This window comes from Mirounga leonina, unplaced genomic scaffold (assembly GCF_011800145.1).
Source record: "Mirounga leonina isolate KUSES-001 unplaced genomic scaffold, KU_Mleo_1.0 Mir_199, whole genome shotgun sequence".
Lineage (NCBI taxonomy): Eukaryota > Metazoa > Chordata > Mammalia > Carnivora > Phocidae > Mirounga > Mirounga leonina.
The window spans coordinates 1,030,565-1,055,450 of record NW_023270498.1 but is presented as its reverse complement, the minus strand read 5'-3'; the positions used below and the strand labels follow the sequence as shown (position 1 = coordinate 1,055,450).

The following is a 24,886-nucleotide window of genomic DNA, read 5'->3' as shown; positions in this document are numbered from 1 at the left end:
GTGGCCACCGCCGGGAGCCACATACCGACGCGGAGCACAAAGTCGTTGTAAGACTGGTAGTTGATTTCATCCAGGACGTCGAACATGTCGATGGCGAAGTCCGCCAGCGTGCTGAGGTGCGAGGAGATGCACTTCTTTGCCTGCGCACGAGCAGACGGGGGTTACCACGTTTGGGGGTGCAAGGGCAAGGCTGGGGGCCGGGGACGCTCAGGAGGGCCCTGCCATACCCGCGGGATCAGGGACCAGAGCCCACAGGCACAAGTGCGCCCACCGCCTGCAGGCTTGGCGCCAGCCCCTCGACGGCTGGACCCCCTGCGGCAGGGGCGGGGGCAGCCTCGGTGCACAGGGAAGCAGGCCAGTGTCCCCACACAGAGCCCGTGGCCCCCCCTGCTTTGTGCGGCTCTCACGGCCTCTCTCGTGCCAAACAAGGACGTCGGGCAATTTCCTTCTCTTGGTTAGAGTCCCGTCGGCTGCCCTCCCTCCCACGGGTCCCCTCCTGGTCACCTCCGGGTGGGACCTCCCTTACCACTGAAGCGCTCACAGTGACGCACGATGGTTAACCGCAGTGCGCAGTTTACACTAGGCTTCCCTGTATGTGTGTACGTCCTGTGGGTTTCCACGAATGCAGAACTTGGTGCGCCCACAATTGTAGTAGAACACCGAGCAGCCTCACTGCACCCCTGCACACCCCCGTGTTCAACACCCCCCCCCAGCCCCTGGGCAATCCCTGATCCTTCTATCATCTCCATAGTCGTGCCTCTTCCAGAAGGTTCCATAATTGGAATCCTACAGCATCAGCCTCTTCAGATTGGCTTCTTGCCTTAGTAATTTGCATTCATGTTTTCTCCACATCTTGCCATGGTGTCATTGCTCATTCCTTTTTAGCGCTGAATAACATCTTGTCTGGATGGACCACAGTGCGTTATCCGTTCACCCAATGAAGGACATCATGGTTGCTTGCAAGCTTTGGCAATTATGAATAAAGCTGCCATAAACATCCATGTCAGATATTTTGTGGACGTAAGTTGTCCGCTCCTGGGGCGCCTGGGTGGCTCAGTTTAGTGTCTGCCTTCGGTTCAGGTCATGATCCCAGGGTCCTGGGATCGAGCCCTGCATTGGGCTCCCTGCTCGGTGCGGAGTCTGCTTCTCCCTCTCACTCTCCCTCTGTGCTCTCTCTCTCTCTCTCTCAAATAAATGAATAAAATCTTTTTTTTTTTTTTTTTTAGATTTTATTCATTTATTTGACAGAGACAGACAGCTAGAGAGGGAACACAAGCAGGGGGAGTGGGAGAGGGAGAAGCAGGCTTCCCGCCGAGCAGGGAGCCTGATGCGGGGCTCGATCCCAGGACCCTGGGATCATGACGTGAACCGAAAGCAGACACTAAACGACTGAGCCACCCAGGCACCCCTAAATAAATAAAATCTTAAAAAAAAAAGTTGTCTGCCCCCTTGGGTAAATGCCAAGGAGCGTGACAGCTGGATCGTAGGGTAAGAGTATGTTTTGTTTTGTAAGGAATGGCCAGACTGTCTTCCAGAGAGCCTGCACCACTCTGCATCCCCACCAGCAATGGGTGGGCGTTCCTGCCGCTCCACATCCTCGCCAGCGCTGGGTGTCCTCCAGGTTCTGGATGTTGGCCGTTCTGATCAGGGTGTAGTGGTGTCTCATTGTCTTAATTTACATTTCCCCAGAACACGTAATACGAAGCTTCTCCCTACACTTACGTCTCATGTGTACCTTCTTCAGCGAGAGGTCTGTTCAGATCTTTTGCCCACTTTTTCATCAGATTGTCTGTTTTCTTATTGTTCAGTTTTAAGGGTTCTTTGTATATTTTGTTTTTATTTTATTTTTTAAAGTTGGTTCCACGCCCATGTGGAGCCCAAAGTGGGGCTTGAACTCGCAACCCTCAGATCAAAACCTGAGCTGAGCTCAAGAGTCGGACACCTAACCGACTGAGCCACCCAGGTGCCCCAGGAGTTCTTTGTATATTTTAGATCCAAGTCCTTTATCAGATAGTGGTTTACAAAGATGTTTCCCTCAGCCTGTGGATTGTCTTTTCATTATAGTATCTCCCACACAGAATTTTAGATTCTTAATTACATCCAACATAACGATGTTTTCTTCCGTGGATCGTGCTTTTGGTGTTGCATCTAAAAACTCATCACCAAACCCAAGGGCACCTAGATCTTCTCTTACGCTATCTTCTAGATGTTTAATACGTCTGCCTTTTACATCGAGGTCTATGATCCATTATAAGTTAACACATTTTGCGTTAACATTCTGCTAAATATAGACGGATGTCCAGGTGTCTCAGCACTGTGTGTTGTCGGCTACCTTTGCTCCATTTGCTCTTTCGTCAAAGATCTGTTGACTCTACTGATAAGGGTCTATGTCTGGCTCTCTATTCCGTTCCACTGATCTAGCCGTCTGTTCCTCCCCAACCTCACCCTATCTAGTTGACCTTGAAGCCAGTCATGCCAGCCTCCAACTCCGTTCTGTTTCTACTGTACTGTGTTAACTTACGCTGGGTCTTTTGCCTCCATGTAAACTTAGGATCAGTTGGTCAACACCACAAAATAAACTGTCGGGTTTGAGTGGGATTGTGTAAATCTTTAAGATCAATTGGCGACAACTGACCTCTCGACCATGAGTCTTCCTGTGCTCAGAGGAACCTTACCTTTCCACTTACTTAGATCTTCTTTGACTTCTTGTATCAAAGTTTTAGTTTTCCTCACAGAGACACTGTTGTAGTTATTTTGTTAAACGTGTACCTAGTATTTAATTTGGGGGGTGGTACTATAAATGGCATTGTGTTTTTAATTTCAAATTCCACTTGCTTATTGCTGGTGTGTAGGGAAATGACTTACTTGGTAATCTTGCTTCCTGCAACCTTCCTATGGTTGCTTATTATAGACATTTTGTGGATTCTTTTTTATTTTCTACATAGATAATCATGTCATCTGTGAACAGGGACAGTTTTATTTCTTCCTCCCCAGTCTGTGTACCTTTATTTCGTTTTCTTGTCTTACTGCACTAAGACTTCCAGTACGAATGTCAAACAGGAGTGATGACAAGGGGCATTCTTGCCACACTCCTGATCTGAGGGGGAGGCTTTGTTTCTCATCAAGTATGATGGAAAACTACCGGGTTTTTATAGATGTTCTTTACCTAGTTGACAAAGTTTCTATTTGTAGAGTTTGCTCACAGTTGTGTTTTTTTAAAAGCAGGAATGGGTGCTGGATGTTGTCAAATGATTGTTCTGCATCAATTAACTGACATGATCATATATGATTTCTCTTCTTTATCCTGTTGATATAGTAAATTTCATGAACTCACTTCGAAATGTTGCACCAGCCTTGGTATCTTTTTTAATTTTATTTATTTTTAAAGATTTTATTTATTTATTTGAGAGAGAGAGAGTGAGAGAGAGAAAGAGCACAAGAGGGGGGAGCGGGAGAGGGAGAAGCAGACTCCCCGCTGAGCAGGGAGCCCGATGTGGGACTCGATCCCGGGACTCCAGGATCATGACCTGAGCCGAAGGCAGTCACTTAACCAACTGAGCCACCCAGGTGCCCCAGCCTTGATATCTTTTTTTTTCCACTAATAAAATGAGTTTATTTTATATTAAAGTTTTCAAAAAACACATATGTAAAATTACCCCATACTAGGCCTCAAGAGAGCCTTTACAAAGAGTTTAAAAAATTACAAAACAGGGGCGCCTGGGTGGCTCAGTCGTTAAGCATCTGCCTTCGGCTCAGGTCATGATTCCAGGTCCTGGGATCGAGCCCCGCATCAGGCTCCCTGCTCCGTGGGAAGTCTGCTTCTCCCTCTCCCACTCCCCCTGCTTGTGTTCCCTCTCTCGCTGTGTCTCTCTCTGTCAAATAAATAAATAAAATCTTTTAAAAAAAAAAAATTACAAAACAGCTTTCTCTGAACTATGAAAGTACACCGATTTAAGAGGTGTTAGAGGAGAAAATGTTAATTCATGGTAAATTTTTAAAAAGTTAGTATACAACAAATCTGTAGGATACTACTAGTAGATCTTTAACCATTTAGAGGAAAAAGCTATATTTTTCTTGATATCTTCGTATCTAATTCCAACTTCTTTGTGGTCTATTGTTCTTTTCATACAGTGTTGGCTTCAACCTGCTGATATTTGTTGAAGACTTACTCATCTCTACTCATGACGAATACAGGCTTGTGATTTTCCTTCCTTGTAGTTTCTTTATCTGGTTTTCATATTATTTCATATTATTATGTGGTACTCTACGGACGCATAGAATGAGTTAGAAAGAAATGAGTTAGAAACTTCTACGTTCTGGAAGAGATTTTAGAGAATTGGTATAATTTCTTCCTTAAATGTTCAGTGAACCCATCTGGGCCCACTCCTGTTTTGGAAGGTTACTAACTACTGACTCAATTTCTTTAATAGATATGGGCCTGGTAAGATTTTTTATTTCCCCTTGTTTGAGTTTTGGTAGATTGTGGCTTTCAGGGCATTGGTCCATTTGATTGAAATGATCACATTTGTGGGCACGGGGTTGTTCACAACATACCTTTTCACCCTTTGGTTCAGTACAAGTGGGCTGACTTCCATTTCTAATATTAGTAACTTGTGTTTTCTCTTTTTCTCAGTTAGCCTGGATAGAGGTTATCAACTTTATTGATTTTTCAAACAGCCAGATTTGAGTTTCACTGATTTTTTTTTTAAAGATTTTATTTATTTATTTACTTATTTATTTATAGCATGAGCAAGGGGAGGGGCAGGAGGAGAGAGAGAGAGGGAGAGAATCTCAAGCAGACTCCACACTGAGCACAGAGCCCAACGCGGGGCTCCATCTCACAACCCTGAGATCATGACCTGAGCCGAAATCAGGAGTTGGATGCTTAACCGACTGAGGCACCCAGGCGCCCCATTATTGATTTTCTTTTGTGCTTGTTTTCAATTTCATTGATTTGTGCTCTGATTTTTTTTCTCCCTATGCTTACCAGAGGTTTATATTGTTCTTTCTGTGGTTTCCTAAAGTGGGAGCATAGAGGATTGATTTTGGATTGCTCTTCTTTTCTAATAGAGGACTTCAGTGATATAAATTTCCCTCTAAGGGCTGCTTTTGCTGCATTCCACAGACCTTGATAAATTGTATTTTCATTTTTATTTCATTCAAAACACTTTTAAAATTCTCCTGAGATTTCTTCTTTGACTCGTGTCATTAGGTAAGTGTTACTTAATCTCCAAATATTTTGGAATTTTCCAATTATCTCCCCATCGATCGATTTCTAGTTTAATTCCATTCTGGTGTGAGAACACACTTTATATGATTTCAGTGGTTTTAAACTTCTTAAGGTGTGTTTTGGGGGCACCTGGGTGGCTCAGTCGGTGAAGCGTCTGCCTTCGGCTCAGGTCATGATCCCAGGGTCCTGGGATCGAGCCCCACATCGGGCTCCCTGCTCAGCGGGGGGTCTGCTTCTCCCTCTCTCTCTGCCTGCCACTCTGCCTACTTGTGTTCTCTCCCTCAATAAATAAAATCTTTAAAAAAAAAAAAAACTTCTTAAGGTGTGTTTTGCAGCCCAAAATGTGCTCCATCTTGGTAAATGTTCCACATGAGCTTGAGAAGAATGTGTGTTCTGCTGTTGTTGCATGAAGTTGTCTGTAGGTGTCAATTTTATCCAGGTGCCTGATGATGTTGTTCACTTCAACCATCTTTGCAGATGCACAACCCACTGGATCTGCCAATTACTGAGAAGGGTGTTGCAGTCTCCAACTGTAACAGTGGGTTCATCTATTCCTCCTCACGGTTCCACCTGTGCTTTGCTTTGCATATTCTGACCCACTGTTATTAGGTGCATACATATTAAAGACTCTTATGTCTTCCTGGAGGATTAACTCCTTTATCATTTTGCAGTCTCCCTTTTTATCTGTCTGATAATTTTCCTTGATCTGAAGTTTGCTTTGTCTTAAGATTGCTACCTAAAGTTTGTTTCATTAGTGTTAGAATGGTACCTCCTTCTACATCCTTTATTTTTAAGGTATCTCTGTCTTTATATTTTAAGTGTGTTTCTTGTGGCAAACCTAGTTGGGTCTTGTGTTTTTGGCCACTCTGCCAGTCTCCTCTAATTGGCATATTTACACTCACATTTAAAGTGATTATTGAAATAGCTGAATTAATATCTTCCGTATTTATAACTGTTTTCCATTCATTGCATTTTCTTTTTTTACATCTTCCGTTCTTTTCCTGCCTTTTATTTAGGGCTAACCTGAGGACTTTATTCACAATTCTGCATTGGGAAAGGGGAATACTCCATGGTGCTGGGCTGGCAGGACTGGGGTGCAGCTGGCAGGAAGGGGGCAGGGCCAGTGAGGAAGAGGCAGGGCTGGTGGGGGAGGGTCAGTGGGGCAGGGCAGGGCCGGAGGAAGCCCCCGAGACTGGCCTCGGTGCTGACTTTCCATGGGAGACTGTTTGGAGAGAGCTGGCCACTGAATGGACAGCCCACAGGCCCCTGCCCTGACCCAATGCTAGGGCAGACTGGGGCTCAGAGCAGGGAACCTGCCCAGAGTCCCAGAGATGTTTGGGGCAGAGCTGAGACCCAGTCCCTGAGCAGCAAAACCCCGGACAGCACTCACCTTGGTCCCGGTTGTGGGCGCCAGCCCCACCGCAGCCATGTAGGTGCTCCCGATGGTCTTGATCTTCTCCAGGTCCTTGTAAAAGTCTTTGTCCATGAGCTTTGTTTAAAATACAAAACAGTTAAACGTTACCTAACATCCGAGAGAAGCCACCGTGGGAGCCACCCCAGGGCAGACAAGCCTGTTCTGGGAAGCAGTGGATCTCTTCTGTTGTGGGCACTAGACAAGGTCTGGGCCGAGCTGAGGGGTGCCAGCAAGGGCGTGGGGAACAGGAGCCCAGGAGGGACCATGCAGAGCACCCTGTCCTGCAGCAGCAACCTCAGGCTTACCCTGGAGGAGATGCCCCGGGGCAGGGAGCAGGGCTAGTGCAGACCCCAGGTTCCTGTCCTGGAGGTGAGGCCGCCAGCCAAGCCAGCCTGTACTAGGCAGGGGTCAGGTGTCAGCACCCGCCGCCAGAACTCAGAGCCTGCGGGCGGCAAAGGCCCCTCCTCCACGGTTGGGGTCATTTTGGACCCCCCAGGGGACAGAATGCGCGGGCTTCCTCCCAGTTCCGTGTGCAGGGGGATGCGCCACGTTGTGGGGCACCATTCAGGGGCGGCCCTCACCTCGTCAAAGTCAGCGATGATCTCGTTCAGGAGGCGCAAGCACTCCACCCCCATGTTGTTGCCATCCAGCTCGATGTAGAAGTCGTCAAAGTTGGGGATGGAGGCGAACATGACACCCACCTGCGAGTAGGACTGGTAGTACAGGTCCTGGGGGCAAAGGCGAGGTCAGCCGCAGCGCTGGGGACAGCAGGTGCGGGCAGGGGAGGAGGGCGGCGGGCTCTGAGCTGCCCCGGGACCCAGCCCCATGGAGGGCGGCAGGCAAGGATGCACGGGCTCTGAGCTGCCCCGGGGACAGCAGGTGCGGGCAGGGGAGGAGGGCGGCAGGCAAGGGGACAGCAGGTGTGGGCAGGGGAGGAGGGCGGCAGGCAAGGATGCACGGGCTCTGAGCTGCCCCGGGGACAGCAGGTGCGGGCAGGGGAGGAGGGTGGCAGGCAAGGGGACAGCAGGTGCGGGCAGGGGAGGAGGGCAGCAGGCAAGGATGCACGGGCTCTGAGCTGCCCCGGGGACAGCAGGTGTGGGCAGGGGAGGAGGGCGGCGGGCAAGGATGCACGGGCTCTGAGCTGCCCCGAGACCCAGCCCCATGGACCCAAAGCCCTGGAAGCTTCCGGTCAAAGCCGGTCAGGCCGAGCCGTGGGCCCCGTGCCTTTAGGATCTAAAATGCTAACCAGGCCTCTTTATTTCTGAGTCGGCATGTGTGAGCCCTGCTCTGTGGCCGCCGCGATTAGGAAGCTCGGACCCACCCGGCTGCCCTGAACACGGGTTTTCTGAAGCCCATTCTCCCCCCATGCAGGGTGACAGATGCTCTGCTCTCTCCCGGGACCAAGAGTGGGGACTTCCTCGCCCCTGGAGCCTCCTGCTGCCCAGGGTTGGGCAGAGGGGGCCCCACTCAAGCCTCGGTGCGGCCAGGGCTCAGAAACAGCCATGCTTTGCAATTTCAAGCAGAGACGTGACGGGAGGGCCCCTCTGGGTGGACCTCCAGCCGCAGACCTGTGAGCCCCGCCAGAGCAGCCCGGCCTGGCGAAGCGCGAGGCAGGTACTGCACACTCACCATGTTCCGGGGGTTGGACATGAGGAAGTGCTGAGCAACGTGGGCCGGCAGGAGGTTGAAGAGAATCCTCTTGTTGTCCAGCTTCACCCGCTCCATGTCGTCCCTCTCCTCCTCTGCCTGGGGGCAGACCCTCCGTCACCCACTCGGCTTCTTCCCCTCGCTCAGCATCCCCTGTGGCAGACTCTCCCAGACCAGGCCGACCAGGACCCCTGACGCCTCCCAGCCAGGCCCTGCGTGGGCGTCTGAGAGCCTGGGCATCACCCGATCTCAGCAGAACCAGGAGTCCAGCCAGACGCCCACCCTGGACCTCTGACGGGGCTCGTCAGCCTCTCACTCCCAGGTGACACCTAATGCCCTGCACCGCCTTCAGCCGGAAGCCTGTTAGGTCAGACCCCTCAGACCCCTCACCCCTGACGTTTCCCCTTGGTGATTTTCTGTCTGCTGACCCCTACCTGCTCCTTGGCGATAAGCCCCCACTTGCCCGGGCCACACCTGTCCCAGTGGCTCTAAATGACATCTGCCTCACACTGTTCACAGTGCCATGAGTCACCTTTCCTACAACACCCAGGTCTTTCCAATCATCCGAACAAGACTGCAAGGGTGCAGATCCATGGTCTACACAGGGTCCACTCCACGCCCCCTCCCCAGGCAGAGCCGCTGCATCCCAACTTCATCCCAATTCAGCCACGAATTTCTGGGGAATTCCCCACCCTGATCAGCTGGAACTTCCAAAGGACAGACAGTGGGGGGTTCACCCCATTTCCGGGGTATACGCCCCACCACCTTCTGGGACCCAGACACCGGAGCAGCTGAGACACGAGCCTGCTACCAGGTCACGCTGGCCCCCAGGCAGCCTCTGATGTGCCCCAGAACATTCACGGGCACCTGCCACCTTGTCAGTCACTCGGGACTCCCAAAGCCAGGCAGCCAACCCCATTTCCTCTAGAATCTCCCCACCTCCAGCAGCATTCATGTCCTGGGCACTGAGATAGGGGGACCTGCAGGGACCTGGGGTTGGGGACAGATACAGCACCAACAGGACTCAGCTGAGTGCAGACTCCCTGGAGCAGGGGGTGTGGGCCAAGGGGGCCCTCCCAGGGTATGCTGCTGGGCAGGTGGAGGACCTCTGAGCCACAGGGCCTTTGCACAGACTAATGAGACCAGCGGCAATGCCCCCCTGGCCTGTGGCAGCCACACCAGCCCTTAGAGACAGAAGCCACCAGATGGCCATCGGTCACTCACCCTAGCTCCCAAACCTGGCACCCAGGCCGACTGGAGAAAGGCGCAGCTTGGGGAACATTTCTAGGGCTGCCTCAGCCTTGTGGACACTGGCCTCTGGCAGTGACGACGGGGACACAGGGATGCCTGTTGGCAGCCTGCAGCCTGCCCGTCAAAGCTGCGGTTTGGAGGCACCCTTCCCCAGTCCGGTCCCGCTTCATGGCCAGCTTCCTCGTCGTAAAATGGATGGAAAACCCTCCATTTCAGGGTCTTACTTATCGAGGGTTAGGAGAGCATGTGCTACCTACTAAGCCTGGAATTGTCCGTTCCTGTTAATTCAGTACGATTTCCACCAGTTAAAGTGGGAAGGGGTAACTCCCAGAGACAGAGCTGCAGACACCAGCATGAGGACGAGGACGCCTGGAGCACAGGGGACAGCGCGGCCAGGATGAGGGGCCCGGCCAGCAGCCCTGGGCCCCCTCTGGGCGCCGTGCTAGGGAAACGACCATGGGCGGGCCACAGGACCATGAGTTATCAAGGAGCCTGGCAACAGGATGGGCTTCATCCTCCTCCACCCAGCGTGCAGTCAGGCAGCGGTGGGGGGTGGGGCATGGGAGAAGGAGCCCAGGAGCTCCAAGACCCGGTGGAGACGAGCCGGCCTCCGCAGGAGGGAGGCTGCAGCTGTGGGAGAAAGGGAAACACCAGAAGGAAGCCGGGAACCTCTCCTAGGACGCGTGCGATTCATTACCTTTCAACGCATGTGCCCTGACAGACACAAAAGAAAGTCCTTTGCAGGATAAGATAAAGAGGAAGTCGATATTTTTAAGAGAGCGGTTTTATTTGTTAATGGCACTAAAAATTTTGCTCTCCCCCAAATATCATTAGTGTTAAGGATCCTTTAAAGAAAGCAATGTAAGTGAAGGCACTTCAACGTTGTAAAATAAAGAATCTTGGTTTATCACTTTGTGATCAAAAGCTTTGGTTCTAAGTTCAGTGTCTTTCAACTGACTTAGAATTCGCTGACATTGATAGCCCATCAGTAGCAAAAAAATCATTCTGTTTTTTAATCCATCCACGTTTACATTACATGTGATGGATAAATGTCCATCTTCTTACAAATTAAGCAGAAGGAGTTGTATTATTGTATTTTTAACAAATATGATGAAAACCTGCTGAAATTCTCTGTCCGTGAGATTTTCCTACCAACCAAGAAACCCTAAGTATTGGTGAGAAAGAGCTGGTGTAGGTGACATGCACAATTCCTGTCACCACATGAGAGACATGACCAACACCCCCATTTTCTTTTTTTTTTTTTTAAAGATTTTATTTATTTGTTTGAGAGAGAGACAGAGATAGCAACAGAGAGCACGAGCAGGGAGAAGCAGACTCCCCACTGAGCAGGGAGCCCGACATGGGGCTCGATCCCAGGGCCCTGAGATCAAGACCTGAGCTGAAGGCAGACACTTAATGACTGAGCCACCCAGGTGCCCCCAACAACACCCCATTTTCAAGCTGTTCCCTCTGCAGTGGAACTTGTTTCAAAAGGCATTTCGCTTCTCATACGTCAGAATCTGACCTGGGACATTAAGGGACAGAATGTAGGAGCGGACATCTCAGAAATTACTTCCTGGGGTGCACCTACAGACAGGTACGTGGCACCTGAGAAGGGCTCACGGGCTGGGGGCACGGTCTCTCCATAAACAGAACAAAACAAAAGAGCATTACCTGACAAGTCCCAGATCTGCTGACACAGATGACTGGGGGCTGTATGTGCAGTGACTGTCACCATGACCCCCACAGAGTGCTGCCAAGACTCTTTATCTAACCAACCAGACCAGCACACCCCTCCCAGCACCTGGAATCAAGGACATGCTCCCTCAAAATGAACAGCTGGTCACACTCAGCCTGGGAAGTGACGTCCCTGCCTCCCCCTGGAGGTGACATGTGGCCGGAGGCAGATGGCACTGCCAGCTCATACTTCAAATAGTAGGAAAGTGCATTTCTTAATTTCCAGAACACTCACCATGAACAGAGCTGCTGATGCTGTACTAGGGTCATCCAGAGAAGAACCAACAGGACACGTGCAGACACAAGAAGAGATTTATTACCAGGATGTGGCTCATGAGATCATGGAGGCTGAGCAGTCCCACCCTCTGCTCTCTGTAAGCTGGATGCCCAGGAGAGCCAGTGGTGGTTCCCGTCCAAACCCAAGAGCCTGAGAACCAGGGGAACTGAGGTCAGAAGACCAACATCCCAGCTCAACCGTCCAGCAGGAGGGGCTGAAATCTTCCTTTGCCTTTTTGTTCTATTCAGGCCCTCAACCTGAACTTATCTAGGTCCCCAAAAAGGGATCAAAGTGATATTTGTGGCATACAAGAATACTCAGCCCCCAGAAACTAAAATTCACAATGCCCAGCATCTAGCTAAAAACTAGCAGATACAGAGAAGCGAGAAGTATAGCTCATAACGAAGAGGGAAACAAATCAGTTGATATTGATCTACAGGTGTGCAGTCAGTGGGCTGAGTTAGATGATTCATTCAAATGGCTGGAGGAAACATGGTAAGTAGAGAAAGAGGAGATATGAAAGAGACCCAAATCAAAGTTCTAAAAATGAAAACTACAAAATCTGAGATGGGAAATGCATGGGTGGGATTAACAAAAGACTAAGTATTGCAGCAGAAACGAGGATAAACGTGAAACGTGAAAACAGCAGTGAAAAGCACCAAACATGGAAGGCACTGAGAAGAAGGAGCAGCAGAGCATGCACAGAGCGTGAGTGAGGTGTGGAACCCCTTCCAGGGGCCTAATGCATGAAAGGGAAAAAGATCATCAACCTACAGTCCTATCCTCAGCACACGTATCTTTCAATCATGAAGGCAAAATAAAACCTTTCCAGACACACAAGAGATGAAAGAACAAATTCCCAACAGACCTGGAAGAAATGTTAAAGATGGTCCTTCAGGAAAAAGGCAGATACCAGATGGAAACCTGGATCTTCACCAAAGAACGAAAAGCACCAGAAATCACAGCTATGTGGGTACATAAAAATACAATTTCTGGGGCACCTGGGTGGCTCAGTCATTAAGCATCTGCCTTCAGCTCAGGTCATGATCCCAGAGTCCTGGGATCGAGCCCCTCATCGGGCTCCCTGCTCGGCAGGAGGCCTGCTTCTCCCTCTCCCACTCCCCCTGCTTGTGTTCCCTCCCTCGCTGTGTCTCTCTCTGTCAAATAAATAAAATCTTTAAAAAAAAAAAACAATTTCTTCTCATAAGATATCTTTAAAACATAGTTAAGTGTTTATGATGGAAAAATATATTTTGGGGTTTATAATATATGTACAAATAAAATCTATAATGTCAATACCAAAAACCTAGGATGGGAGAAATACGTATGCTGTTGCAAGGTAGAACACCATCAGCTGAAGACAGTGATAAGTACCCACTGAAATAATCCATCTGGGGAGGAGCTAAGATGGTGGAATAGTAGGAGGACCCTCTGCCTACCTCATCCCTCAACCACAGCTAGATAAATATCAGATCATTCTGAATACCCAAGAAATTGATCTGAAGACTGACAGAACAAACTGCACAGCGAAAGGGAGGAAGAGGCCACATCATGGAAGGTTGGAGATGGGGAGATACGGTTTGGGGGGAGAAACAGATGTGGGTACTGCAGAGGGAAAGAAGCCCTGGTCCCAGAGACAGGTGAGAGAGAGGAGCGCACAGGGTTACGCACAAGGAGAACAATTTCTCAAAGCCATTGGCTGGGAAAACAGGTGAGGCTGATTTTTGTGAGATTTTACAATCAGCGGGGTTCAAAGACTGGAGTTCTAAGGTCCACAGTGTGGCCAGTGTGGAGCCTGGTGGGCACTGCAATGCTCCTGTGGGGAAGGAGGGTGGAGAGCCCCAGAGCAGATGGCACAATTTGAGGATCCCCTGGGACACACAGGGACAGACAATTCCCCCTTCTTGGAGCACATGTGGGAGAGGTGGCATTGCCTCTCTCTGGGGACAAAAGAACCGATGGGCGTCATTTCTTTCCTCCGCCCCTCAGCATAAACTAACTTCAGTAAGCAGCACCAGCGCCGACAGTGACAGCCCAAACCAAGCCCCGCCCCCCTGTGCTCTGCAGGTGCTGCTTTTCTTGGGCAAGTGTCCCTGAGAACCAGAACAGTGGTCCTTCCCCCAGAGGATTATCACAAACCCCCTGCATGCACCACATCTACTGACCACGGAGTGCTGCAAAGCTTCAGCTCTAGTGGAAACAGGATCTAATCTCTTTTAACAAGCAGAACAAAGCACACCTAGTTAAAACTCACCCAACACTGGACAAGGTCCAAACACTGCCCACTGCAGGCAAGGAGAGCCTCTGCACACGACTGGTCTGAAGGACAGAGCGGCCAAAACACCACAGCACAGTGCATGCAACACACACTAGAGACACTTCCGGACGTGCCAGGCTCCGGACACTATATGACCTCTTCTTCACAAAGCCACTACTTTCAGGAGCAGGAGATGTACCAGCCTTTCCTACCACAGAGAAGAAGACCAGATACCTAGACAAAATACCAAGATAGAGGAATTCATCCCAAAGGAAACAACAAAGAAAGGTCATGGCCAGGGGTCTAATCAAAACAGATATAAGTAATATGCCTGATCCGGAATTTAAAGCAACCATTATAAGGATACTAGCTGGGCTTGAGAAAAGCAGAGAAGACACCAGGGAGCCTCTTACTGCAGAGATAAAAGACCTAAAACCTAGTCATACCAAAATAAAAAATGCTATACCTGAATTTCAAAACCAACTGGATGTAATGACTACAAGGATGGAAAAAGCAGAGGAACAAATAAGTGATACAGAAGATAGAATTATGGAAAATAATGAAACTGAAAAGAGGGAAAGAAAAATATTGGATCACGAATGTAGACAGGAAACTCAGTGACTCCATAAAGCATAATAACATTCGTATCATAGGAATTCCAGAAGAAGAGAGGGAAAAGGGGCAGAAGGTTTATTTGAGGAAATTATAGCTGAAAACTTCTCTAATCTGGGGAAGGAAATAGACATGCAAATCCAGGAGGCACCGAGAACTCCCATCAAAATCAACAAAAACAGACCAACATGAAGACACATCATAGTTAAATTTGCAAAATATAGAAATAAAGAAAAAATCTGAAAAGCAGCAACAGAAAAGAAGTACCCAACCTACAAAGGAAGACAAATCAGGTTCACAGCATATCTGACCACAGAAACTCGGCAGGCCAGAAGGCAGTGGCATGATATATTCAAAGTGCTCATTGGGAAAAATCTAAAGCCAAGAACACTCTATCCAGCAAGGCTGTCATTCAGAATAGAAGGAGAAATAAAGAGTTTCTCAGACAAACAAAAACTAAAGGAGCTCATGACCACTAAACCCGCCAGACAAGAAATATTAAAGGGCACTCTGAGTGGGAAAGAAAGACCAAAAACAACAAAGACTAGAAAGGAACAGAGAAAATCTCTGGAAACAAGACTTTACAGGTAATACAATGGCACTAAATTTATATCTATCAATAATTACTCTGAACATAAATGGACTAAATGCTCCAATTAAAAGACATGGGATATCAGAATGGATACAAAAAATAAGACCCATTGATATGCTGTCTACAAGAGACTCATTTTGGACCTTAAGACACCTGCAGACTGAAAGTGAAGGGATGGAGAACCACTGGACACCAAAAGAAAGCTAGAGTATCCATACTTGTATCGGACAAACTAGACTTTAAACCAAAGACTGTAACAAGAGATGAAGAAGGGCACTATATCACAATAAAGGGGTCTATCCATCAAGATCTACAATTGTAAATATTTATGCTCCCAACTTGGGTGCACCCAAATATGTAAATCAATTAATAACAAACATAAAAGAATTCAAAAATAGTAGAGACCTTTAACACCTCACTCACAGCAAAGGACAGATTACCTAAGCAGAAAATCAACAAGGAAACAATGGCTTTGAATGACACCATAGACCAGATGGACTTAACAGATATATTCAGAACATTCCATCCTAAAGCAGCAGAACACACATTCTTTTCAAGTGCACATGGGAGTTTCTCCAGAATAGATCACATCACAAATCAGGCCACAGCAAGTACAAAAGGATTGAGATCATACCATGCATATTTTCCAACCACAACACTATGAAACTTGAAGTCACCCATAAGAAAAATTTGGAAAGGCCACAAATACATGGAGATTGAAGAACATCCTACTAAAGAATGAATGGTGGGTGCCTGAATGGCTCAGTTGGTTAAGCTTCTGCTTTCAGCTCAGGTCATGATCCCAGGGTCCTAGGATCAAGCCCTGCATCAGGCTCCTTGCTCAGCAGGGAGTCTGCCTCTCCCTCTCCCTCTGTCCCTCCCCCGAGGCTTGTACTTGCACATGCGCTCGCTCTCTCTCAAATAAATAAAATCTTTAAAAAAAAATAATGAATGGGTGAACCAGGAAATTAAAGAATAAATAAAAAATACATGGAAACAAATGAAAAGAAAACACAACGGTCCAAAACCTTTGGGATGCAGCAAAGGTAGTCCTAGGAGGGAAGTATATGGCAATATAGGCCTACCTCAAGAAGTAAGAAAAATCTCAAATATGCAACCTAACCTTATATGTAAAGAGCTAGAAAAGGAAGAGCAAATAAAACCTAACACCAGCAATAGACAGGAAATAATAAAGATCAGAACAGAAATAAATGATATAGAAACAAACAAACAAACAAACAAAAAAATAGTAGAACAGATCAATGAAACCAGGAGCTGGTTCTTTGAAAGAATTAATAAAATCGATAAACCCCTAGCCAGACTTATCAAAAAGAAAAGAGAAAGGACCCAAATAAACAAAAATCACAAATCAGAGAGGATAAATAACAATCAACACCACAGAAATACAAACAATTATAAGAGAATATTATGAAAAATTATATGCCAATAAACTGGGCAACCTGGAAGAAATGGATAAATTCTTAGAAACATATAACCTACCAAAACTGAAACAGGAAGAAATAGAAAACTTGAGCAGACCGATAACCAGCAAAGAAATGGAATCAGTAATCAAAAATCTCCCAACAAACAAAAGTCCATGGCCAGATGACTTCTCAGGAGAATTCTACCAAATATTTAAAGAAGAGTTAATACCTATTCTTCTCAAACTGTTCCAAAAAATAGAAATGGAAGGAAAACTTCCAAAATCATTCTATGAAGCCAGCATTACCTTGATTCCAAAACCAAAGACCCCACTAAAAAGGAGAACTACAGGCCAATGCCCCTGACAAACGTGGATGCAAAAATTCTCAACAAGATCCTAGCAAATCCAATCCAACAGTACATTAAAAGAATCATTCACCACGATCAAGTGGGATTTATTCCTGGGTTACAAGTGTCATTCAATATTTGCAAATCAATCCACGTGATACACCACATTAATAAAAGAAAGGACAAGAACCATATGGTCCTCTCAGTAGATGCAGAAAAAGCAGCATTTGAGAAAATACAGCATCCTTTCATGATAAAAACTCTCAACAAACCCGGAAACAGCCCCTCAACTCTATGATCAACTAATCTTCAACAAAGCAGGAAAGAATAATCAGTGGAAAAAAGACAGTCTCTTCAACAAATGGTGTTGGGAAAATTGGACAACCCACATGCAGAAGAATGACATTGGAGCACTTTCTAACACAATACACAAAGATAAATTCAAAATGGATGAAAGACTTAAATGTGAGACAGGAATCCATCAAAATCCTAGAGGAGATCACAGGCAGCAACCTCTCTGACCTCTTGGCCACAGCAACTTCTTGCTAGACATGTCTTCAAAGGCAAGAGAATAAAAGCAAAAATGAACTACTGGGACTTCATCAAGATAAAAAGCTTCGGCACAGCAAAGGAAACAATCAACAAAACTAAAAGGCAACCTATAGAATGTGAGAAGATATTTGCAAAAGACATATCTGACAAAGGGCTAGTATCCAAAATCTATAAAGAACTTATCAAACTCAACACCCAAAAAACAAATAATCCAGTTAAGAAATAGGCAGAAAACATGAATACACATTTTTCCAAAGAACACATACAGATGGCTAATAGAGACATGAAAAGATGCTCAACATCATTCCTTATCAGGGAAATGCAAATCAAAACCACAATAAGATACCACCTCACACCTGTAAGAATGGCTAAAATTAACAATGCAGGAAAGAATAGTGTTGGTGAGGATGCAGAGAAAGAGGAACCCTCTTGCACTGTTGGTAGGAATGAAAACTGGTGCAGCCACTCTGGAAAACAGTATGGAGATTCCTCAAAAAGTTAAAATAGAACTACCTTATGATCCAGCAATCACACCACTAGGTATTTACCCAAAGAACACAAAAACACTGATTTGAAGGGATACATGCACCTGTTTATAGCAGCATTATCAACAATAGCCAAACTGTGGAGAGAGCCCAGATGTCCATCAACAGATGAATGGATAAAGAAGATGTGATACACACACACACACACACACACACACACTGGAATATTACTCAGCCATCAAAAAGAATGAAATCTTGCCATTTGTAATGACGACATGGATGGAACTAGAGAGTATTATGCTAAGTGAAATAAGTCCATCAGAGAAAGACAAATACCATACGATTTCACTGATATGTGGAATTTAAGAAATTAAACAGATGAACATAGCAGGGGAAAAAAGAGAGAGAAGCAAACCAGGAAACAGACTCTTTACTATAGAGAACAAACCAAGGGTTGCTAGAGGGGAGGTGAGCAGGGCGATGGGTTAAGGAGGGTGTCTGTTGTGATGAACATTGGGTGTTATGTGTAAGTGATGAATCACTAAATTGTACTCTTGAAATAGTAATATTATAATATATGTTAACCAACTGGAATTTAAATAAAAACTTAAAGTTTCTATTTAAAACTAAAAAAAAGAAAGAATACAACAAAGAATTGCAGGTAATAAAAAGAGGAAGAGAGAGAGAGCTAGAGAGATAAATGAATTAATAATAATAATTATCATTAATAAATAACCAATAATAATTATTAATGGAATAATAAAGATTATTTTATATTTTAATAGAATAAAAATAACCCAAAACAGGCAGAAAAAGAGAAAAAAAAACCACAAAGAATAGATGGGCAGTTGGGACAAATAGGAGACAGCAAGATAAAAGATTAAAATCCAACTGCATCAGTAATCACATTAATTGTAAATGTTCTGAATAGCTCAATTAAAAAGGCAGAGATTTATAAACTGGATAAGAAGGCAAGGTCCAGGGCGCCTGGGTGGCTCAGTCATTAAGCGGCTGCTTTCAGCTCAGGTCATGATCCCAGAATCCTGGAATCGAGTCCCACATCGGGCTCCCTGCTCGGCGGGAAGCCTGCTTCTCCCTCTCCCACTCCCCCTGCTTGTGTTCCTGCTCTTGCTGTCTCTGTCTCTGTCAAATAAATAAATAAAATCTTTAAAAAAAAAAAATCAAGAAGGCAAGGTCCAATTTTATGTTGCTTGTAAGAAATCCACTTTAAGTCAAAAGACATCAATAGGTTAAAAATAAAATGATGGAAAAAATATATAATGGGAGCTGGATTACCTATATAATTTCACACAAAGTAGACGGCAGAGCCAGGAAACATTACCTGGGAAAAGCAGCTCTTTCCATAGTGATAAGGGAGATACGAGTTTCAACTTACCAAGAGGACATAATCCTAAACCTTTATTATGCACCTAATAACAGATCGCCAAAATACATGAAGCAAAACTAATAGAACTGTACAAAATTCTGTCCACAGGTATAGTGGGAGATTTCAACACCATTCTCTCAAAAACTGGTAGACTGTCTGGGCAGAAAGTCTGTAAGGGCATAGGAGACCGATGAACGGTCTCAGCCAGCTTGACGTCATGGACATTTAAAAAACATACCACCCAACAGCGACAGAATGGAGCATGGACGATACAAGAATTCTCAAGACATTTAAAAAGATTCAAGGCACACGAGGCATCATCTCTGACCACAGTACAACTAAGTAGAAGTCAATAACAGAAAGATCTCTGGGAAATATTCAATAAAAGAATGTATTTCTTCATAACTTTTGGTCCAAAGAAGAACTTTGAAAGAAACTCAGAAAGTTCTTCAAACCAAAGGAAAATGAAATGACATATAATGCCAAAATTTGTGGGATTAAAGCAGCACTTGGAGGAAAATGAATTAAAAAAAACCCTGAGTCAGAGAAGATACAAATCATCTTTAGAAACTAGAAAATAAGAGTAAATTAAACCCAAAGTCATCAGAGGAAAAGAAAGATCAGAGTGGAATCCAGTGAAATGGGAAACTCAAAAATAACAGAGAAAAATCAGTAAAACCAAAAGATGTTTCTTGAGAAGATCAATAAATGTATGAACTTCTTGTCACACTGATCAAAAATCCGATAAATGGTAAAGGGGGAAGAAGAGAATGGTATGAACAATGTCGTGATGATAGAATGAACAACGTTCGGGGAATGACACAAATTTCCAAAGATACCTCAAAAAGAAATGGAAAACCTGATAGCCCTTTATCTTTAGAAAAACTGATTTTAGTTAAAACCTTCCCATTCTAAGTACATACATACAAATCCAAGCCCAAGGGCTTCACATCGCCAGACATCTGAGGAAGAAATGGTACCAACTCTACGAATTCTTCCGGAAACCCGAAAAGGAAGGAACACACTTGAGGCCTGCTTCACTCTGACCTCAAGGCCTTGTCTGGCCTACAAGACTATGGAACGACAACATTCATGAATGGGGATGCAAATATCCTTACCAAATTCTGGCACAGTGAATCCAACAACACACAGAACCGTTCCTACGTCACAGGCAAGCCCACGCTGGGCCGCCTCCCTTCGGAGCGCCACCAATATGGCGCCAGCGCTGATGGGAATCACCCTCCTGAGTCAAGCATTCACTGGTACAGACATCAGCTGCTCTATTATCATCGAAACTACAGCTGGCGTCATGGTTATCTGGCGCGCCCAAGGAAAACACCGCTCTGGGACAAAAGCATTGTGAGGGCCACCGATGAAGAGGCAAGCTCGAGTATGCAGGTTTATGTGACCAGCCCGGGCTCGGTAAATAATTAACCCCCAGCCAGCTCTGGCCTGGCCGTTTCACAATAGCGTGAGACACCGTGGTGTGGGCAAGACAGGCTGACATGCCCAGAGGGCAAACAGGCAAAGTCTAGAGATTGCCTTGTTTTGCTGGGTTTACGGGAAAGTGACGTGGCATTTCTCGTTACAGATCCTTGGAAAAACATGTCAGTGTGTTGTGTGTAGGCAACCCTACACACAACAGCGGGGCAGGGGGGGTTTCTCTGGCACTGAAGTCTCTGGAAAGCTCACTTGGAGGTGGGGGCCGGGCATGGCACGGGGTGCTGGCGGTGGAGGACCTCAGGGCAGGATCAACCCCCAGGCTTACCAACAGTTAAAGGGACGCCGATGCCAAGAGGAGTGCTTGGAAGCCCAGATGAGAGCAAAAGCCGCCTCGGCCTCCGTCCGTAAGGGTAGCCGCGGAGCAGGTGTCCGGTGAACAGGCTGGGGGCCCAGACTGGCACACCCCCAGGTCTGGGGTCCGGCCCGGCGCTCCGGCTCACCCTGAGTCTGTTCTTCTCAAGCTCTGAGTAGCTATTCACAGCTCAAAGATCAGAAACCAGAGGGGCCAGCTGACCACAGGGTGGGCATCTCCGGGGACCAGCCGGCCCGGTCACCCTGGAGAGCCAGCCGGAGCCAGACAAGACCAAGTCCCTTAGCACAGCCCACAAAAGAGGCTGTTCTCTGTTACCTGGCAAGGTTTTGGCAAACGGCCGTGGTCAGGCCTCCCTTCTGGGAGCCCACGTATGCGGCCGTCGGCTCTGGCTTCTACTCGGACCCGAGACCTCCCGGAGGGCTCTGCCAACAGGCCCCCGCCACCTTCTTCAGCAGGTTTGGTCAGTGCGGAGCGTCCGCAGGAGCAGGGAGAGCACGGCTGGGTCCCTTCCCGCACGTCACTGAGGGCTGGCTGTGTCCCATGGCTGCAGGCCGTGAGTCTTATCTGGTGGCCCACAGCCACCGCACCAGCCCGGGGTTGCCCGATACCTGCCAGGGTCTTCAGCGCCCCTGACCTCACCTGGGCTGTGGTCAGGCTGTCATGCGGGACGACAGTGGCAGCCCAAGTCCCTTGAGGGGCGGAGCCAGCATCAGGGGTGTTCCCCAGTCTGCGGGGGGACTCTGGCCGGCACTGTCCACACAGCCCAGCCCACGTGTCCCAGCCCCACGCACAGGGGGCCAAGGGGCTCAGCATCTCAGGGGCCTCTGCCCCCCCGACTCCAGAATCCAGGTGTGCAGGGAAGACGGCGCTGGGCGGCAGGCCCCTCAGAAGCAGGGGTCCCCCCAGCACACGGGGGTGGGGACTGCCCAGAGAAGAAACTGAGCACACCGGGTGGAGAAGGACCGAAACAGGCACATCCCCGGGGACAGAAAGGAGACTAGCTGTTGCTCAGGGTTGGGGTGGCCGAAGTAGAGAGTGACCGCTAATGGGCACAGGGTTCTTCCTGGGGACATGCGAATGTTCTAGCCCCATGGTGACGGTTGCCCAACTCAGTAAATACACCGAAAGCCACTGAACTGTATCCTTTACAGGAACGAGTTGTGCGGAGCGTGAATTCTACCTCAGTGCGGCTGTTAGGTAAAACAGAATAATTAAGTTGTGTTCTCCCCAGCGTACGTATTTGTGTGCGTATACACACGCACAGATACACGTATGTACGTGGAATATGCGTGCGTGTGCACACACGCGTCTTCCCTCTTTTGTTTACCCAAAGTAACAGATTCATCCTTCGTGATCTTGAATATGCGTCCCGCCCTGACGTCCTTAGCCCGAATCTGTCTTTTCCAGGCTAACGAAACCAGAGAGCAAGTATCAGACTGGCCACTGCAGGTGGGACGTCCCCGGAGGCGAGCAAGGCGGGGTCCGAAGGCCGCGCAGCCACACCGAGCCCCTGCCCTGCGCCAGGCCCGCCGCCAAGCCTGTCCGCGTAGGAAACTACAGTGACCATATCCCCCCCGGGATGGAACATTTTACGTGTCACCTGGACCGGGCCACAGGGCTGCGAACATCGTTTGTGGGGGTCTTTGCTGGTCTCTGGAGGGATTAACACTTGAATGGCTGGACTGAATGACGCAGATGGCCTTCTTCAGCGTGGGCGCCCTTACCCCCCCAATCCTCTGGGTTTCACCTGTCCGGGGTCGGACCGCAGCTATCCCTGCGCCCTGGACCCCAGCGGGGCCCCTGGCTGCCCACGGGGCTCCTGGGACGAGGACGCTCCCACCTGCCCCGGACACCACTCGGACCCCTGGTCATCCCGGTTCAGCCGTGTCCCCGCCACCTGGGCCCCTCACATCTGTGCCCCGTTCCCCACCTGCAGGCCCCACCCTGGGCAAGGCTGCTATGAGAACAAACACTATTAAATGCCCTGGACACTAAAGAGCTGCTTCTTAATACGTCAGAATAAGAAGACTCTTGAGAGCTAACACTTGTGCGTCTCCATTCTATGGCACGCCTCCTCCCCAAGTTTAGATGGGGAAGCCGAGCGGAAGCAACCTGCCCAGGGTCAAGAAGTTTGCACGGTGCACAGACGGAGTTTGAACTTGGCCCAGAAAGCCAGATGGCCTCCCCGCCCAAAGGCTGAGGACACAGCAGGTGACAAGGGGGTCCCAGAGACACCAGCCCCGCATCCTGGGCTGGGCCCAGAAGTGCACCTGTGTGCTGGTCGCTCGGCAGGTGCACAGTGCAAGCCTTTGGTGGTCGTCCCCTCCCTCCCTGGGGCTGAGGCCCAGGGACAGCTCCCACATCTGCACTCCTCAGCCCCCTTCAGGCCTCTTGTGCCAGAATTTGCCAGTGTGCTTGGTAATAATGGAGAGTCCTGCCCTCCCCCACCTGCAGACCTACTAAATCTGGGGTGCACGGTGCAGGAGTCGGTGTTTTCTGGAGTCTGCCATGACCCTGCGAAGACCCGCTGTCACATGCAGCCCGGGGAAGGCTGAGCCACTCTGCACCACGCCCCAGAGCTAGAATGCCTTTGGGACAGGGAACTCACTGCTCGAAACACCGCCAAACTCTGGCACCCGTCAGGCAGGGCTCACGAGGCAGTCGCCTGCTCCCCAGCGCTGCCTTCCCCTGGCCCCCGTCCTACTCCTCGGCCCCAGCACTGCGTGCTCCATCCGCACGCCAGCTGGTGTCCAGACAGGAGCCCCTGACTCCCCTCCCGAGGGGCCCCTTTGCCACACGCCCCCCTCCATGGAGCAGAGAGAGCGCATCTTGCCTGTGCCGCCCACAGGTAGTCCAGCCGCAGCTTGATGTCCACCTGCCGGGCGTGCAGGGCCAGCGTGCACGAGAACAGCAGGATGGCCACAATCGGCTCGAAGCTGCGCCCGGAGACCGCGCCGCCCCTGTGCGGGTCGAGGAAGGAAACCTCGTCAGCACGGGGAACCCCAGACCCGGCCCCACCTGCCCCTGGACGCCATACTCAGCAGCACATGCCACAGACCCGGGCTAAAGCCAGTCTCGCCGGGAAACCCAGGGCCTGGCCGGAACCGGGCCCTAAATGGACACGTGGAGAAGCCACGGAACCAGTGTGCTCCTGACGCGCAAACAGGAACAGGCAGCGCCTGAGCGGGCGCACGCAACACCAGCCAGGTGTATCCCAGTGGGGGGAGCGCACCTACCCCGAGGCCCTGGTGTAACCGCTGAGCTCCAGGACCAGGATGTAGGACGTCGTGAGCACGAAGAGCAGGATCATTTTGGGCAGGGAGGACACCCGCAGGAAGATGGCCAGAGGCAGGGTGCCCACGAGGCCGCAGAGCAGGGCGTGGGGCGCCGACTCGCAGGGGGCGGCGGGCAGCACTGCGTTCCGGCCGCCAGGCCTCAGGACCACCAGGGACCCGTTGGGGCTGGAGCTCCAGGCCCAGGGCAGGCAGCCCACCTGGAGGGGACGGAGGGGAGAGAGACGCCCACTCAGGACCAGCCCACCCTCCACCTCCAGCCCACTACAGCCTCTGGCTGCGGACCCGCGCCCCCCAGGTGCCACCAGAAGGCCTTGGACCCTCCCTCCTGCTCTGCCTTCCAGACTCCTCACAGCAGGGTGGGCAGGGCCAGGGGGAAGGAGGCCCCTGCCATCCTCCCCAGACCGCCAGCCCCCGCTGGGTGCTCCTGCCCCTCTCCTATTGTTACTGCAGCCCTGCCTCCCTCCTGTTACTCCTCCCCTACCTCCCCCCTGGTACTCCCCATCCCACCTCCCTCCCAGTACTCCCCATCCCACCTCCCCCCTGTTACTCCCAATCCCACCTCC

General features: G+C 49.1%; 1 protein-coding gene across 1 annotated transcript in view; it reads right to left on the bottom strand.

Annotated features, from left to right (window-relative positions):
* The window catches only part of ADCY1 (adenylate cyclase 1), a 109,991-nt gene that overhangs the window by 3,758 nt on the left and 81,347 nt on the right, over positions 1–24,886 (bottom strand). Inside the window, exons 13-18 of the mRNA XM_035026456.1 lie at positions 24,264–24,520; positions 23,861–23,987; positions 8,274–8,390; positions 7,226–7,372; positions 6,621–6,719; positions 26–140 (exon numbers count right to left, since the gene is read on the bottom strand). Of these exons, the coding sequence (XP_034882347.1) occupies positions 26–140; positions 6,621–6,719; positions 7,226–7,372; positions 8,274–8,390; positions 23,861–23,987; positions 24,264–24,520 (862 nt within the window). The remainder of the gene's footprint in view (positions 1–25; positions 141–6,620; positions 6,720–7,225; positions 7,373–8,273; positions 8,391–23,860; positions 23,988–24,263; positions 24,521–24,886) is intronic.